Here is a 16,615-nt window from a genome sequence, read left to right as displayed (position 1 = left end):
TAGCATAAATGTGCCCATGCAATGTTCCTGAGTCATCTGCATGCTCTTGCCTCCCTCCTGTCTCATGTTCCTTCAGTGGCAGCTTTTCCCACCTTCACCCTCCCCTCCGAGGCATCCTGTGTCACCTCCACCTACAATTTACTGTCAGCTCTGCTCACTCCCGCCCTCATTCCTTGGCCCTATGCAGACCTGCTGCTCCAGGGAAGCACATGATTCCCCTTTGGGCTTCTCTCCTCCCCTTCCTGGGCTGCATCCAGGGATGTGTCCCCACCCCAGCCTGGAGAGGCTTTGTGCCAAAGTATAAGAAGGAGCCTAAACTAAAATCTATAAGCAATTAAATACTTAGTATAAATAAGTATCTAAACTAAAAATTATAAACATTTTAAAATGACAGTAGTGTTTGTGAAGAACCTTTAGAAATATCTATATTTTTTGACCCAGTCATTTTACCTCTTGGAATCTGTCCCAAGGGGGTAAAAATAGAAGTTGATCTACAGAGATGTCCACCACAGCATTACTTACAACAGGGGAAAAATTAGAAACCAAGCAAATGGCTAAAAATAACTTCTGCTGAAGTAAAACAAACAAACAAAAAAATTACATGAACCCATAACAATACCAAAAAAATGGGAGAGGGGGATTGAAATGCTTTTCTTTATAGAAGAATGCCAGCTAATACCTGTGGAAGAAACAATAGTGTTAGAATATAACCATTTTGGTATCACTAGTGTAATAATTAATTCAGGCAAGGATTATCAAGGATGTCAAAATTTCTTGGTGAAAGGTTGTTAGGGAGCAGCATCTTTCATGCTAGTGATTGCTTGTTAAATGACAGGGAAAGGATACTCTCATCAGGCATTAATCTGACCTTAATCAAATAGTTAAGTTTAGGCCCCCATTAGCAGAACAAATGGGCAGCCTGTGCCTTCTAAAGTGATTCAGAGGAATTTACACAACATCACCTATGCAGTATTCTTGCCAAAAATGTTAACTCTGAAATTAGCCAAGAAGAATCAATCAGGCAAATCCAGAATATGGGTCATTCCACTAACCAAGTGTCCTAAATTATTAAAACACTGTTCTAGATTAAAGGAGATTCTTTTGGTTTAAAAGGAACTGGAAAGATATAACCAAATGTAATGCAGGTACTCTGATTGGATTCTGATGGGGGGGTGGGGACAGATATAAAAGACATTTGGGAAAATTTGAAGATGGGATTTTATACTATTAAATTCATGTTAAATTTCTTGACTTTGTAAAAAAAATTAACTTCTGCTAGAAATCTTGCTTTTGGCAAATATTTGATAACATGGAAAAATGCGTGGGTTGTATACTAAGGTGAAAATACTAGAATGCTGAACTGTGTGCACCTGTGGGAGGTGGGCTCAGAACTGGGGACAAGCTTAGCAGTAAAACCAGGATTTGAGTGGTAGCTCTCCTGCTTCCTAGCTGTGTGGCTTTAGTCAAGGTAGCAAACTTTTCTTAGCCTCTGATTCTTCATCTATAAATCATGGATAATAAGAGCAGCTTCCATGTAGAGCTGTCCTGAGCATAATACATATGAAACATCATGCCTGGCTGGCAGACACTGTTGTTATCATTATTACCATTATTATTGAATTAGGTGGACTGTCACCATTGGACCTGGGGGGACAGGCATCCCCAGGGGATTGGTGGCGGGATGGGCTGGGGGATATTGCTGTTCTTAAAAGAGTGCACAATCGGGGAAAAAAATGGCAGAGGGCAAAGAAAAGAAGCTAGCTGGCAAAGGAAAGGGATGCCCCCTCAGGAATAAAGACAACATTCTACCTCCCTTCAAGAATTTCTCCATTAGGTACAGACCCTCATTTCTCTAGGCTTTTGTTACAGTTTCTTTCCCTTCCTGGCTGGATCTGTAATACTTTCCTTGATAAGCTTCCAAGTCAGTACACCCTTAGAGAAGGGGGAATCCAAGCGGCCAAACTCTTTGCCTAAGAATCTGATGGTCTTAATCCATACCACAGGAGGGAAGAAAATCCAGCAATTTTGTTTGAATATAGAGATTTATGGCCAGGAGAGAAGTGAGACAAGTCAAGCTGCTGAGTCTTGCCAAAGGAGGCATGCTTCTCCCACCCTGCTGGCTGGCTCAGGGGAACCCAAAACTTGTTAGACCCTCCATTGGCCCCGGCAGTGCTTGTCTGAGCAGCCAGTGGCCTAACCTTTGTGCGGAACCCCATGGAAAGGAGCTCAGGAAGGCAGGGAGGGAGGTTGGAAGTGTCACCAAACCTGTGCCCCAGACAGCTCTTGCCTTCCAAATGCATGATTTCCCTGAGCCTAAGGCACGAAGTCCAGGCATCCACAGCCCACAGGAGATTTTTCTGTCCTTCCTACAGTGATGAGGTGCCTGGGGATCCCCACCCGCGTGATCACCAACTTTGATTCTGGCCACGACACAGATGGAAACCTGATCATAGATGAGTATTACGACAACACCGGCAGGATTTTGGAGAATAAGAAGAAGGACAGTGTCTGGTGAGAGACACCTTCTCTTTCTAGGGCAAACTCCACCAGCAGGAAGCAGCTGAACCACACCCCCCCCCATTTTCACCAGCCCCGGGGCTTGGTAGCCCCAACGCTACGGCTGGGAGGCAGCTGAACACAAATACAACGATTTTCTGAGTTTAGAATCCTCACTTCACAAGAGCTCTCTGCCCTGGGGGAGTTTTCCTCTTTGTCACCTCCTTTATTTAATACTCAGCTTGTGGCCTCTGACCACAGGAGGGCCTGAAGTCTCACCTCTGGACACAAAGGCCGTAACTGCCTCTGTGAGTTGGCAGCAGCCAGAGGAAAAGGCTATAAGAGTTTTTTTGAGAGAGAGCGAAGGGTTTTTAACTTCCGTTGGCTCTGGAAACTTTCACTCTCTATTTACAAACAGAGGAAAGCTCTTTTCCAGGCTCACAAGAGGAAGAGCGGTCACCTATCACCCACAGAGGTGCGCAGGCCTGCGGTGTCCTTTCTATCTAGCCGTCTATCATTCATTGTCCCCTGCCTTGCTCCAGAAAGAACTCCAGCACCATAAACGCTCCCTCAGCTTCATCCAACACTCACGCCTCTGGCTTCTCCCTCAGGAATTTCCATGTCTGGAATGAGTGCTGGATGGCCCGGAACGATCTCCCTCCTGGTTACGGAGGCTGGCAGGTGCTAGACGCCACACCTCAGGAGACAAGCAATGGTGAGGCTCTCGGGAGGACAGGCAGAGCCCACTCCCACAGGAACAGCCCCCGCCCCTGCCCGGCCTGCAGCCATAGCCCACAGAGGCCTCTCTACTCCCCTTTAGGCCTCTACTGCTGTGGCCCTGCCTCTGTCAGAGCCATCAAAGAAGGAGAGGTGAATCTGAACTACGACACAGCCTTTGTCTTCTCCATGGTGAATGCTGACTGCATGGCCTGGCTGGTCTTTGGAGGGAAGGAACAGCAACTGCACCAGGACACCAATTCTGTTGGCAATTTTATCAGCACCAAGAGCATCCAGAGTGATGAGCGGGATGACATCACGGAAAACTACAAGTACAGAGAAGGTATGACCGAGCCAGATCCTGCAGAGTTCAAGTCCTGTAGGCACCTTCCCCACTGTCCCAGGGAACCTCCCTACCGGCTGGGGCAGCCCTCTGGGGGGCAGGTGGGGCAGAACCCAGGCCCACTGTCTCCTCAGCCTTTCAGTTTCAAGGTCCCAGTTTTGCGGTGTCCCCACTGCCTCACTTCCTCATGCCCACCAGCACCCCATTCCTCACAGGCCACGGAGCACCCTCCACAAGATGTTCACATGGACTGCAGGGCCATTGACCGTGTATGAATTCCTTGCCCCCGCCTTACCAAAAAATCAGCCTCCCACTGAAGATGACAGGGGATTGAGTAAACTCTTTCCTATCAATTTCATTAATTTCATTTAACTTACTGTTTGATTCATGTCTTATTGGGTGTTTGGAGGACAGGCCAGACCACAGCCAGCACTGAGGCCCACGTAAGGCCAGACGTTCCCTCCCTCGCCCGCCCCATGCGGAGGACGGTTCTGAGAGATGGGAGCCCTGGCAGGGTCTCCTGACCCGAGCCAGCAGGAGCAAGGGGCATCTACGTCAGTCAGCCGTGGACTGAGACCAATCACCAGGGAGCCAAGCAGACATACGCAGTCCAAGGGGGCCACATGCAGGGTGAGGGGCAGGAGTGATTCAGGACTACGCGGGCTGGCGGCGGGGGCACCTGAGGTTCCTAGGAGTGCCGGCAAGTCGGTGACTGTGGTTTGTCCATGTGGGCCTTCAGGCTCCACACAGAGAAGCCCCAGAGTCCGAGACGAGCATTGAACACATCCAGGGGTGCTGGCCATCACCCCCTCCCCTGCCATTCTCTCTGTGGCTATCTTGGTTGGGGATCCTGAGGACAAGTGGTTTATCATTGAGGAGCTTCAAGAACTACTGGAAGGCAGGAGAGTGAGCTCGTGAGACGGGGGCGGGGAGGAAGCCAATGCCGGCACCTCGTCAGGCCTGTTAGCCTGTGGGTGGTTGGGGCTCAGTCCTGCTGGGGGCCCTGCCAGTGGGGTGGCCAGGGAAAATGCAGGACGAAGAGTGCTGTTGTCTAACCACGGCCCACATGTACTTGTTGTTAATCTGAAACTCAAATGAAACCTCCCTATACTTTTATTTGCTAAATCTGGCAACCGTATCAGAGATTTAGTATAGGTGTAGAACAACACCACAGATTTATCCCACCCATGAGGCAAGGGGTCTAGCTATTTATCCACCAGCTCCTTTTGGTCAGAACTTGAGGGCTGCTCCTTGGGGGCGTAAATTCCCTAGCACTCTTGGCCTGCTCCGTGCGTGGGCTGACTCAGCTCTGGTGGCAGAGGAAGCCAGAGATAAACAGTTGCAGGTGCTAGAATGTGGAAATAGGGCACGAGGGCACTGAAATAGCAAGGGCCAAGGAGATGTGAGTGGGGCACTGACAGCATGTGCTACAGAGGTCCACAGGGTTCTGCTGTGAACTTGGGGCAGGGGGCCAGGGGGTGGCTGGAGCTATTTTCCGGTGGGCCTGAGTGTCCTGCTCAGAGAGGACTGTCTCATCCCATCAGCCTGGCGGAATCTGGGGGCCGAGCAGACCACAGATGAGCTAAGTCTGATTCACACCTCTCTGGCCTCACTCTTAGTGAAGCCAATGTGGCAAGGTCCTCTTCTGCCCTAATCCAGGCTTAGAATGACCTCAGAGCAAAGGGAGAAAAGCGGCCTCCCTCAGCCTGGGGAGGCTGTGGGGCTGCACCGAGGGGGCAAGGAAGTGCTCCGCGAAGGCAGCTGCTGGAGTTATTAGGGAAGCATGGGTGAGTGTTCCTGCGCATCCTGGCCACAGCACCACCCAGGACTTAAGCTTGGGTGCTCGGGAACTCGGCTTGCCTGAATTTCTTCTTTTTTTTTTTTTTTTTTTTCACTGTAGCTTCTCAGTTTCCAGCAATTAGTCTACAACTGACCAATAATTTGGTCCTGGAGCAGAAAAATCACACCATGCCCTGTTGTCTTTAAGAGGTTTATTCCTCTGCATTGTGAGCCTTCGTCTTTCCCTTGGGGAAGACAGCATAGAGTCTAGTAGTCATGAGCAGATTTTCATCTCAAGCGAATTTAGTTTCCACTGGACTCTGCCCCGTGCAAGTTGTGGGACTTGAGCAAGTGATATGATCTCTCTGAGCCCCACTGGCCGCATCTGTATATGGAATAATAACAATAATACATCTCTCTCACAGTTGATATGAGGATGAAAGGTGTAAGAACTCAGCAGAGTGTGACTCTTGGAAAGACTTGATGAGTAACAGGGAGTCCTTGTTTTTGTAAATGAAGGTTTTAACACCCCGGTGGAGCCTTTGCTGAGGGTTTTTTTTTTTTAACTTTTTATTTGTTTATTTTTTACAATAAACTGCATATATTTAGAGTGTACATTTTGGTATCCCAATCTCCCAATTCGTTCCACCCCCAACCCTCCCTGCTTTCCCCTTTGGTGTCCATATGTTTGTTCTCTACATCTGTGTCTCTATTTCTACCTTGCAAACCAGTTGATTTGTACCATTTTTCTATAGTCCACATATATGTGTTAATATACAATATTTGTTTTTCTCTTTCTGACTCACTTCACTCTGTATGACTCTAGGTCCATCCATGTCTCTACAAATGTCCCAGTTTCATTGCTTTTCACAGCTGAGTAATATTCCATTGTATGTATGTACCACATCTTCTTTATCCATTCATCTGTTGATGGACATTTAGGTTGCTTCCATGTCCTGGCTATTGTAAATAGTGCTGCAATGAACATGGGAGTGCATGTGTCTTTTGAATTATGGTGTTCTCTGGGTATATGCCCAGTAGTGGGATTGCTGGGTCCTATGGTAGTTCTATTTTTAGTTTTGCAAGGAACCTCCATACTGTTCTCCACAGTGGCTGTATCGATTTACATTCCCACCAGCACTGCAAGAGCGTTCCTTTTTCTCCACACCCTCTCCAGCATTTACTGTTTGTAGAGTTTCTGATGATGCCCATTCTAACCCGTGTGAGGTGATACCTCATTGTCGTTTTGATTTGCATTTCTCTAATACTTAGTGATGTTGAGCAGCTTTTCATGTGCCTCTTGGTCATCCATATGTCTTCTTTGGAGAAATGCCTATTTAGGTCTTCTGCCCATTTTTTGATTGGGTTGTTTGTTTTTTTGATATTGAGCTGGATGAACTGTTTATATATTTTGGAGATTAATCCTTTGTCTGTTGATTCATTTGCAAATATTTTTTCCCATTCTGAGGGTTGTCTTTTCGTCTTGCTTATAGTTTCCTTTGCTGTGCAGAAGCTTTGAAGTTTCATTAGGTCCCACTTATTTATTTTTGTTTTTATTTCCATTATTCTAGGGGGCAGATTAAAAAAGATCTTGCTGTTATTTATGTCGAAGAGTGTTCTTCCTATGTTTTCCTCTAGGAGTTTTACAGTGTCTGGCCTTACATTTAGGTCTTTTATCCATTTTGAGTTTATTTTTGTGTGTGGTGTTAAGAAGTGTTCTAATTTCATTCTTTTACATGTAGCTGTCCAGTTTTCCCAGCACCACTTATTGAAGAGGCTGCCTTTTCTCCATTGTATATCCTTGCCTCCTTTGTCATAGATTAGTTGACCATAGTTTATCTCTGGGCTTTCTATCCTGCTCCATTGATCTATATTTCTGTGTTTGTGCCAGTACCATATTCTCTTATAGTATAGCTTGAAGTCAGGAAGCCTGATTCCACCAACTCTGTCTTTCCTTCTCAAGATTGCTTTGGCTATTCGGGGTCTTTTGCGTTTCCATACAAATCGTGAAATTTCTTGTTCTAGTTCTATGAGAAATGCCATTGGTAATTTGATGGGGATTGCATTGAATCTGTAAATTGCTTTTGGTAGTATAGTCATTTTCACAATGTTGAGTCTTCCAATCCAAGAACATGGTATGTCCCTCCATCTGTTTGTGTCTTCTTTGATTTCTTTCATGAGTGTCTTATAGTTTTCTGAGTACAGGTCTTTTACCTCCTTGGTTAGGTTTATTCCTAGGTATTTTATTCTTTTTGTTGCAATGGTGAATGGGATTGTTTCCTTAATTTCTCTTTCTGATCTTTCATTGTTGGTGTATAGAAATGCAAGAGATTTCTGTGTGTTAATTTTGTATCCTGCAACTTTACCAAATTCATTGATTAGCTCAAGTAGTCTTCTGGTGGCATCTTTAGGATTTTCTATGTATAGTATCATGTCATCTGCAAACAGTGACAGTTTTACTTCTTCTTTTCCAATTTGGATTCCTTTTATTTCTTTTTCTTCTCTGATTGCCGTGGCAAGGACGTCCAAAACTATGTTGAATAGTAGTGGCGAGAGTGGAAATCCTTGTCTTATTCCTGATCTTAAAGGGAAAGCTTTCAGTTTTTCACCATTGAGAATGATGTTTGCTGTGGGTTTGCCATATATGGCCTTTATTATGTTGAGGTAGGTTCCCTCTATGCCCACCTTCTGGAGAGTTTTTATCATAAATGGGTGTTGAATTTTGTCAAAAGCTTTTTCTGCATCTATTGAGATGATCATGTGGTTTTTATCCTTCAGTTTGTTAATATGGTGTATCACATTGATTGATTTGTGTATATTGAAGAATCCTTGCATTCCAGGGATAAACCCCACTTGATCATGGTGTATGATCCTTTGAATGTGTTGTTGGATTCTGTTGGCTAGTATTTTGTTGAGAATTTTTGCATCTAAATTCATCAGTGATATTGGTCTGTAGTTTTCTTTCTTTTTTTTTTTTTTTTTTGTAGTTTTCTTTTTTTGTAGTATCTTTGTCTGGTTTTGGTATCAAGGTGATGGTGGCTTCATGAAATGAGTTTGGGATTGTTCCTTCCTCTGCAATGTTTTGGAAGAGTTTGAGAAGGGTGGGTGTTAGCTCTTCTCTAAATGTTTGATAAAATTCACCTGTGAATCCATCTGGTCCTGGACTTTTGTTTGTTGGAAGATTTTTAATCACAGTTTCAATTTCATTACTCATGATTGGTCTGTTCATATTTTCTATGTCTTCCTGATTCAGTCTTCGAAGGTTATACCTTTCTAAGAATCTGTCCATTTCATCCAGGTTGTCCATTTTATTGGCATATAGTTGCTTGTAGTAGTCTCTTATGGTGCTTTTTATTTCTGCGGTGTCTGTTGTAACTTCTCCTTTTTCATTTCTAATTTTATTGATTTGAGTCCTCTCCCTCTTTTTCTTGATGAGTCTTGCTAGAGGTTTATCAATTTTATTTATCTTCTCAAAGAACTAGCTTTTAGTTTTATTGATTTCTGCTATTGTTTTCTTTGTCTCTATTTCATCATTTCTGCTCTGATCTTTATGATTTCTCTCCGTCTACTAACTTGGGGTTTTGTTTGCTCTTCTTTCTCTAGTTTCTTTGGGTGTAAGGTGAGATTGTTTATTTGGGATGTTTCTTGTTTCTTGAGGTAAGATTGTATCCCTCTTAGAACTGCCTTTGCTTCTTCCCATAGGTTTTGGATCATTGTGTTTTCATTGTCATTTGTCTCTAGGTATTTTTTGATTTCCTCTTTGATTTCTTCAGTGATCTGTTGGTTATTTAGTAGTGTATTGTTTAGCCTCCATGTGTTTGTGTTTTTTACACTTTTATTCCTGTAATTGATTTCTAATCTCATAGCCTTGTGGTCAGAAAAGATGCTTGATACAATTTCAATTTTCTTGAATTTACCAAGGCTTGATTTATGACCCAGAATGTGATCTATCCTGGAGAATGTCCCATGTGCACTTGAGAAGAATGTGTAATCTGCTGTTTTTGGATGTAATGTCCTATAGATATCTATTAAATCAAGCTGATTTATTGTGTCATTTAAAGCTTGGGTTTCCTTATTAATTTTCTGTCTGGATGATCTGTCCATTGGTGTAAGTGGGGTGTTAAAGTCCCCCACTATGATTGTGTTACTGTCAATTTCCTCTTTCATAGTTGTTAGCATTTGCCTTATGTATTGAGGTGCTCCTATATTGGGTGCATATATATTTATAATTGTTATCTCTTCTTCTTGGATTGATCCCTCAATCTTTATGTAGTGTCCTTTCTTGTCTCTTGTAACATTTTTTATTTTAAAGTCTATATTATCTGATATGAGTATCGCTACTCCAGCTTTCTTTTGATTTCCATTTGCATGGAATATCTTTTTCCATCCCCTCACTTTCAGTCTGTATGTGTCCCTAGGTCTGAAGTGGGTCTCTTGGAGACAGCATATATATGGGTCTTGTTTTTGTATCCATTCAGCCAGTCTGTGTATTTTGGTTGCGGCATTTAGTCCATTTACATTCAAGGTGATTATTGATATGTATGTTCCTATTACCATTTTCTTAATTGTTTTGTTTTTGTTTCTGTAGGTCCTTTTCTTCTCTTATGTTTCCTGCTTAGAGAAGTTCCTTTAGCATTTGTTGTAAGGCTGGTTTGGTGGTGCTGAATTCTCTTAGCTGTTGCTTGTCTATAAAGCTTTTGATTTCTCCATCAAATCTGAATGAGATCCTTGCTGGGTAGAGGATTCTTGGTTTTAGGTTCTTCTCGGTCATCACCTTAAATATATCGTGCCACTCGCTTCTAGCTTGTAGAGTTTCTGCTGAGAAATCAGCTGTTACCCTTATGGGAGTTCCCTTGTATGTTATTTGTCTTTTTTCCCTTGTTGCTTTTAATAACTTTTCTCTGTCTTTAATTTTTGTCAATTTAACTACTATATGTCTTGGTGTTTTTCTCCTTGGGTTTATCCTGCCTGGGACTCTCTGCACTTCCTGGACTTGGGTAGCTATTTCCTTTCCCATGTTAGGAAAGTTTTCAACCATAATCTCTTCCCATATTTTCTTGGGTCCTTTCTCTCTCTCTTCTCCTTCTGGGACCCCTATAATGCGAATGTTGGTGCGTTTAACACTGTCTCAGAGGTCTCTTAGGCTGTCTTCAGTTCTTTTCATTCTTTTTTCTTTATTCTTTTCTGCATCAGTGATGATCACCACTCTGTCTTCCAGGTCACTTATTTGCCCTTCTGCCTCAGTTAATCTGCTATTGGTTCCTTCTAGTGTATTTTTCATTTCACTTATTGTGTTGCGTATCTCTGTTTGTTTGTTCTTAATTCTTCTAGGTCTTTGGTAAACTTTTCTTGCAACTTTTTGATCTTTTTTCAAATTCTTGGATCATCTTCATCATCATTATTCTGAATTCTTTTTCTGAAAGAGTACCTATCTCCTCTTCATTTAGTTGTTTTTCTGGTGTTTTATCTTGTCCCTTAATCTGGTACAAAGTCTTTTGCCTTTTCATTTTCTCTGTCTTTCTGTGGCTGTGATTTTCAGTTCCACAAGATGAGATGCTTGATTCTGCTTGATTCTGCTGTCTGCCCTCTTGTGGAGGAAGCTGTCTAGGAGGCTCGTGGGTGCTTCCTGATGGGAGGGACTGATGGTGGGTTGGGCTGGGTGGGTGGAGCTCAGTAAAGCTTTAATCTGATTTGGTGGGTGGAGCTCAGTGACACTTTAATCTGCTTGTCTGCCAGTGGGTGAGGCTGTGTTCCCACCCTGGTGGTCGTTTGGCCTGAAGCGACCCAGACCTGGAGCTTACAGGCTCTTTGGTGGTGCTAATGGTGGACTTTGGAAGGGCTCATGCCAATGAGCACTTCTCAGAACCCCTGTTGCCAGTGCTCCTGTCTCCTCGGTGAGCCACAGCTGCCCCCCACCTCTGCAGGCAACCCTCCAACACCAGCAGGTAGGTCTGGTTCAGTCTCCTATGGGGTCACTGCTCCTTCCCCCTGGGTCCTGGTGAGCACACTTTTTTGTGTGCCCTCCAAGAGTGGAGTCTCCATTTCCCCCAGTCCTGTGGAGGTCCTGCAATCAAATCCCGCTGGCTTTCAAAGTCTGATTCTCTGGGGATTCCTCCCATTGCTGGACCGCCAGGTTAGGAAGCCTGATGTGGGGCTCAGAACCCTCAGGACTTCTGCGGTATAACTGTTCTCCAGCTTGTGAGTCACCCACCCAGCATTTATGGGATTTGATTTTAACGCAATTGCGCCCCTCCTGCAGTCTCATTGCTGCTTCTCCTTTGTCTCTGGATGTGGGATCTTTGCTGAGGGTTTTCAGCCAAGGTTTACCCCCTGGTTCAGCCTGGCCCATAGCTGGTTCTATGCTCTGTCCTCCCAGGTACCCTCCAGGAAAGGCAGGTGTTTCTGAAGGCTCTTCAGAAGCTGAAGGCTGGAAGGTCCCAAGGCTCCCTCCGAGCAGAATTGCAACCTTCCAGGTCCATGCCACCGAGGGACAGTCCTCGGAGCCTGGCTACGCCTTCCCTTCGGCCCAGTGATGCTGTCCAGGTCTCCCTGAAATTCCAGCTGCTCGACTCGCCCAACATGGGCCAGGACATAAGGTTTGTCCTGCTGGCCCTCAACATGTCGCCCCAGTTCAAGGACCTCAAAGTGAACCTGAGTGCCCAGTCTCTGCTGCATGATGGCAGCCCCCTGCCCCCATTCTGGCAGGACACAGCCTTCATCACACTCTCTCCTGAAGAAGGTATGGCTCTGGGTATGGGCATGGGGACAGTCTGTGAACACAGAGTGGCTTATGGAAATGCCAGTGGGGTCAAGCCAGCCAGCAAGTGTTTGGGGGCAGATCCCCGTGACACCGGTCCTTCTAGGCTCCCTTCCAGCACAGAGTCTTCCTCCTTCCCTTCCTTCCTTCCCTCTCCCTCCCTTCTCCTCGCCTCCTCTGTTTTTTTCCTTTATCCTCCTCCTTCTTCTCCTCCAGTCCTTCCTTTACTACCTCAAGGAATATAGCCTGAGTTAGTGGGGAACGCCTGAGTTGAAGTCATCCAGACCTTGGTTAGAGCGTCAGCACACCCATTTACCAGCAGAATGACCTTGGGCAAGCCATTTCACCTCTCAGCCCCTCCATCTGAAAACTGAGTACCTGCTTCACTGGGACTCAGTACAGGTTGTCCCTCTCCTCTCTGTAGACGGGCCCCCAGATCCACCCAGGCCCAGCTGATTTCCCTAGTGAGCCTCACCTCATCCTGTGTTCTCTCCCTAGCAAAGACCTATCCCTGCAAAATCCCCTATTCCCAGTACAGCCAGTACCTGTCCACAGACAAGCTGATCCGCATCAGTGCTCTGGGTGAAGAGAAGAGCAGTCCTGAGAAGATCCTGGTGAACAAGATCATCACCTTAGCCTATCCTGGCATCATGATTAATGTAGGCAAGGGCCCTGCACTTGGCCTGGGGGCTCCTTGGGACCAGCTGGGAGGGGGTGGAGCCCCTGGAGAGCTTGCTCAGGAGAGCAGCCCCTCCTGTCCCCTGCCTATTCTGGTGCCTCCAGGAACCTCCCCACCAGGAGTGGGAGGTTTATCTGAAAACACTGGGTGAGGTCTCCATCCTCTTGCACCATGAGAGGCCTTATGTGTGGACCTTGAGGAGCTGCCATGGAGAGATCAGGGAGAGACCCCTCTGTTGTGCCTTCTCCTGCTGTTGGCCTTCCCCAGGGTCAATATGAGGAAACATGGGCTCACATGGGAGGGTCCTGAGTGGGGGAAGAGCACTGCCTGAACAAAGGTCAGCTCAGGTTTGATTTGCCATCTCCTGGCTGTGCATCCTTGGACATGCCCCTGGGCTTCTGCATCCTGAACTGTCAACGATGGGATTAGACTAGATGGCCTCTGAGGAGCCCTTCTTCTCTGACATTCTGGTGGGGAGACGTCACAGGGCCCTTCCTGCCAGTGCTGTCTCCCCAAGGCCAAGCAGCCTCCTGGACCCTGCCAAGTGAGTCTTAGCTGCCGCCCCGTAGGGTGCGTCTGGCAAGCCCAGCCACTGGAGTCTACTTTAGGGAGGGTTTCCAAAGGTGCCTCCAAATTTTCTGAGACTACTTTCTTCTTTCTAAGCCCTGAATGATCCATTGCTCTTGACTCACACACTGCTGTGAAAACAAATCGAGCCAGTTAAGATAAGAGGGTGGGAAGGGATGGAGGTCAGACTGTAAAAAGAAGAAACAAACAAAACTGCCAAAAAAGATTCTATCCACTCACATTGTGCAGGAGAATCCTTTGGGAGCTCTTGTTTATTTCACACTTGGATGAAATCCTTGGAGCAGAGGAAATTTTACTGGAGACTCCCAATTCACCAGACCTTTCTAAATGCTGGGTTGAGCAGTAATATTTTACACAGACATCCATACATGTATAAGTGAAGTAGAAGTTTCACATAACAATATCTTGGGTGATGTACACTGACATTCTCTTCTATTTCATTTTTTTTTTTTAATGTTAATGACAACCCATTAAGTTGTCCATAGTTGGGAAAAAACAGGCCATGGAAACCCAGCTCTTCAGGAAACAGATCGAGGGAAAAGTGCCTCCATAAACGCTTGGTGAACTGGGGGATGAGACTAATTCTCTGCTCCCTCTTCTCTGGATTTCCCTATTCAGGCTTTAGGAGCAGCCATTGTGAACCAGCCACTCTCCATACAGGTGATGTTTTCAAACCCCCTCTCGGAGCAGGTTGAAGACTGTGTGCTGACTGTGGAAGGAAGTGGTCTCTTCAGGAGACAGCAGACGGTCCTGTGAGTGCTGGGGGTGCTCAGCCTTCCCTCCCATCCTATCCTGGGGGTAGCGCTGTCCTTCTCTCTGGACATCAGGAAAGGGGAGGCCTGGCTGCAAAGTGGAAAGGGGCCGTGGGGTTCTCATAATCCTACGCTTTTCTGACAGTCTCCTTTCTCTGCTGTAGCATTGGAGTCCTCACACCCCGTCACAGAGCCTGCCTCACTCTGGAGACTGTCCCCTTCAAGAGTGGTCAAAGGCAGATCCAAGCAAATCTGAGGAGCAACAAGTTTAAAGACATCAAGGGTTACAGAAACGTCTACGTAGACTTTGGGCTATAAATTCTGGGACAATAAGCTGGACGTGTAGATGTTAAGTTTCAGGGAAAGAGCAAGTTCAAATGCAAGTTGTGCCATTCCCCACCAAAACAGAGGCTCCTCCTAGCTCTGATGTGAGCAGCAGGGGAGATGCTGGCAATGGATAGTCTCCTGGGCCATTTGCACGGCTCCCCAGGACTCTGTCCAGGGCTCAGGGATTCCATGGTGTCCCATCCAGAATTGTGAGATTCGCCATACAGTCTAGAATTGTTGGACTTGGCCATGATTTACTGACCCCAGGATGTCCAGAAAAGAGGAAGACTAGCTGAGCAGCTCACTGTCACTTTGTCATTGCAATGGCTACTTCCCTAGTACCAATAAACTTCAGCCCTCATTCTCATCCTTGCGCCCATCAGTCATCACTTCCCCCACAGCAGCTCCCGCCTGTTCCCTGGATGCTGGGAGTGTCGTACTGTTTCACTACCTGGGCCCACTCACTCATTCAAGAAACATTTACTGAGTGCCTGGTATGTGCCAGGCACTGTTCTGAGTGTAGAGGATGAGGCAGTAAATAAAGCAAAGTCCCTGTCCCCCAGGAGCTTACATCCTGGGGGCAGAGGAGACAGACAATAAACATGTCAACAAATAAGGAAGGCGCTTACAGATGGTGTACCAGTCATGATTGAGTTAGGAAAACAAAAGCCTTTGCAGATGTTTCTATGTGCTACTATCTTTGTGACTTAGAAAAAAGCCTAGGCGATCTCTCACTTGGCCGTCCTTTGACTCCCAAATCACATCCAAGAGGTCCCTCAGTTATAACAGTTCCAACCCCTTGGCTGAAAGTCCATCCATGTGTTATAGTCCTGGATGGCCCTGGGATGGCTGGGTTCTGGAGCGAAAGCCAGCTGAATAATGCAATGAGGTAGATTTTGGGTAAGGAATGAAGGACTCTCAGACTTTCCTATTGGTTGCAGCTTGTGTTTATGGTCCTACTGAGCACAAAGCAACTGCAATACTTCTGGGACTTCCCTGGAGGTCCAGTGGTTAAGAATCCAAGCTTCCACTGCAAGGGGCACGGGTTCAATCCCTGGTCGGGGAACTAAGATCCTGCATGCCACACAGCACACCCAAAAAAGAAAAAAATAGTTAATTACGTCTATTATATATGAACAGAAGGGTAAGTGCAGTTAATCAGGAGAGGAGAGGGTGTGGTGGGAATTGCAGAGTAGGTTGATAGTCCTGTTAAAGAGAGGGCTGAAAACCAGGAGAATCCTGACAGCATGGAGCTGGAGGCAGGCTATAATTATTTCATTCTATAATTATTATCTGACCATCATGAAAAATGGTTTAAGGAAAACATCATGGAGGGGAGCATCTTACAAAGACCTCTGAAGCAGTTGGCATATTTCAGCTACCACACTCTCAGACTCTTTCACAAATCCTGATTTTAACACCATACTCATTTACTCTTTTCCTCAACAAATATTCACTGAGTTTCTACTACGGGCAAGGCCCTGAGTTAGGTAATGAGGACATAAGAAGGACCAAGACCTGCCCTCATGGAGCTCAAGCCTAAGCATGTTGAGAATGAAAAATAAACAGGAGGTTACAATACAGATGTGAGAACCACCATGAGGGTGAGTACAGGGTGTTGTGGGAGCATGAGGAGTGGCAACTAGTCCAATCTTGGGACTGTGGATCAAGGAAGACTTCCTGGAGGGAGTGGCATTTAAGCTGAAAGCTAAAAGGCCAGGAGTTAGTCAAACAGACTCACCGTTGAAGGGGTGGGGGTGGAGTGAAGCAGTCAGGAACTGCATGTCACTGAGATGGATAGAGAACAGAGCAGGAGGGAGCAAGCTGCAGAAAAAAGTGTGGCAAGAGCCGGAGGGTAAGAGCTTTAGGTGGCAGTCTAAGGAATTTGGACCATGATCATCTTCAGGCAGCTGTTTCCTCTAAGTCTTGATTCACAGTCACTGCCTATGATGTCAGTGCTTAAAGCTGATTCTATTTGGCAGAGCTGAGCATGTGATTTGAGAAGCACTTAAAGGACAAACAGTTCTCCATCCTTGCCTGTCAGAGGACCTTGCAGTTCCCGTCAGTGTCACTCCTTGGAATTAAGGCCTTCCTTGAATGTCAAGGGCGTCTTTCGTCTATTCACTTAACATTTATTGCATACCTACGTGTAGAATATTCTAGGCCCAGGGGATAGA

At 45.8% G+C, this 16,615-nt stretch overlaps 1 protein-coding gene across 3 annotated transcripts in view; it reads left to right on the top strand.

Moving 5' to 3' along the window:
* TGM5 (transglutaminase 5) overlaps nt 1–14,803 on the top strand; it is a 33,861-nt gene extending 19,058 nt beyond the window's left edge. For 2 of the 3 annotated variants that reach the window (XM_057724798.1, XM_057724797.1), the window contains 7 exons: nt 2,373–2,511; nt 3,108–3,211; nt 3,317–3,556; nt 11,712–12,074; nt 12,591–12,751; nt 13,978–14,111; nt 14,276–14,803. In XM_057724798.1, the coding sequence (XP_057580781.1) occupies nt 2,373–2,511; nt 3,108–3,211; nt 3,317–3,556; nt 11,712–12,074; nt 12,591–12,751; nt 13,978–14,111; nt 14,276–14,429 (1,295 nt within the window). In that variant the 3' untranslated portion in view covers nt 14,430–14,803. The remainder of the gene's footprint in view (nt 1–2,372; nt 2,512–3,107; nt 3,212–3,316; nt 3,557–11,711; nt 12,075–12,590; nt 12,752–13,977; nt 14,112–14,275) is intronic. The other variant, XR_009051573.1, reaches the window with a different exon arrangement.
* The last annotated feature ends 1,812 nt before the right edge of the window (nt 14,804–16,615 follow it).

Source organism: Hippopotamus amphibius, chromosome 2 (genome assembly GCF_030028045.1).
Source record: "Hippopotamus amphibius kiboko isolate mHipAmp2 chromosome 2, mHipAmp2.hap2, whole genome shotgun sequence".
Lineage (NCBI taxonomy): Eukaryota > Metazoa > Chordata > Mammalia > Artiodactyla > Hippopotamidae > Hippopotamus > Hippopotamus amphibius.
Note: the sequence above shows the minus strand (reverse complement) of the source record. Positions and strands in the feature narration are given on the sequence as shown.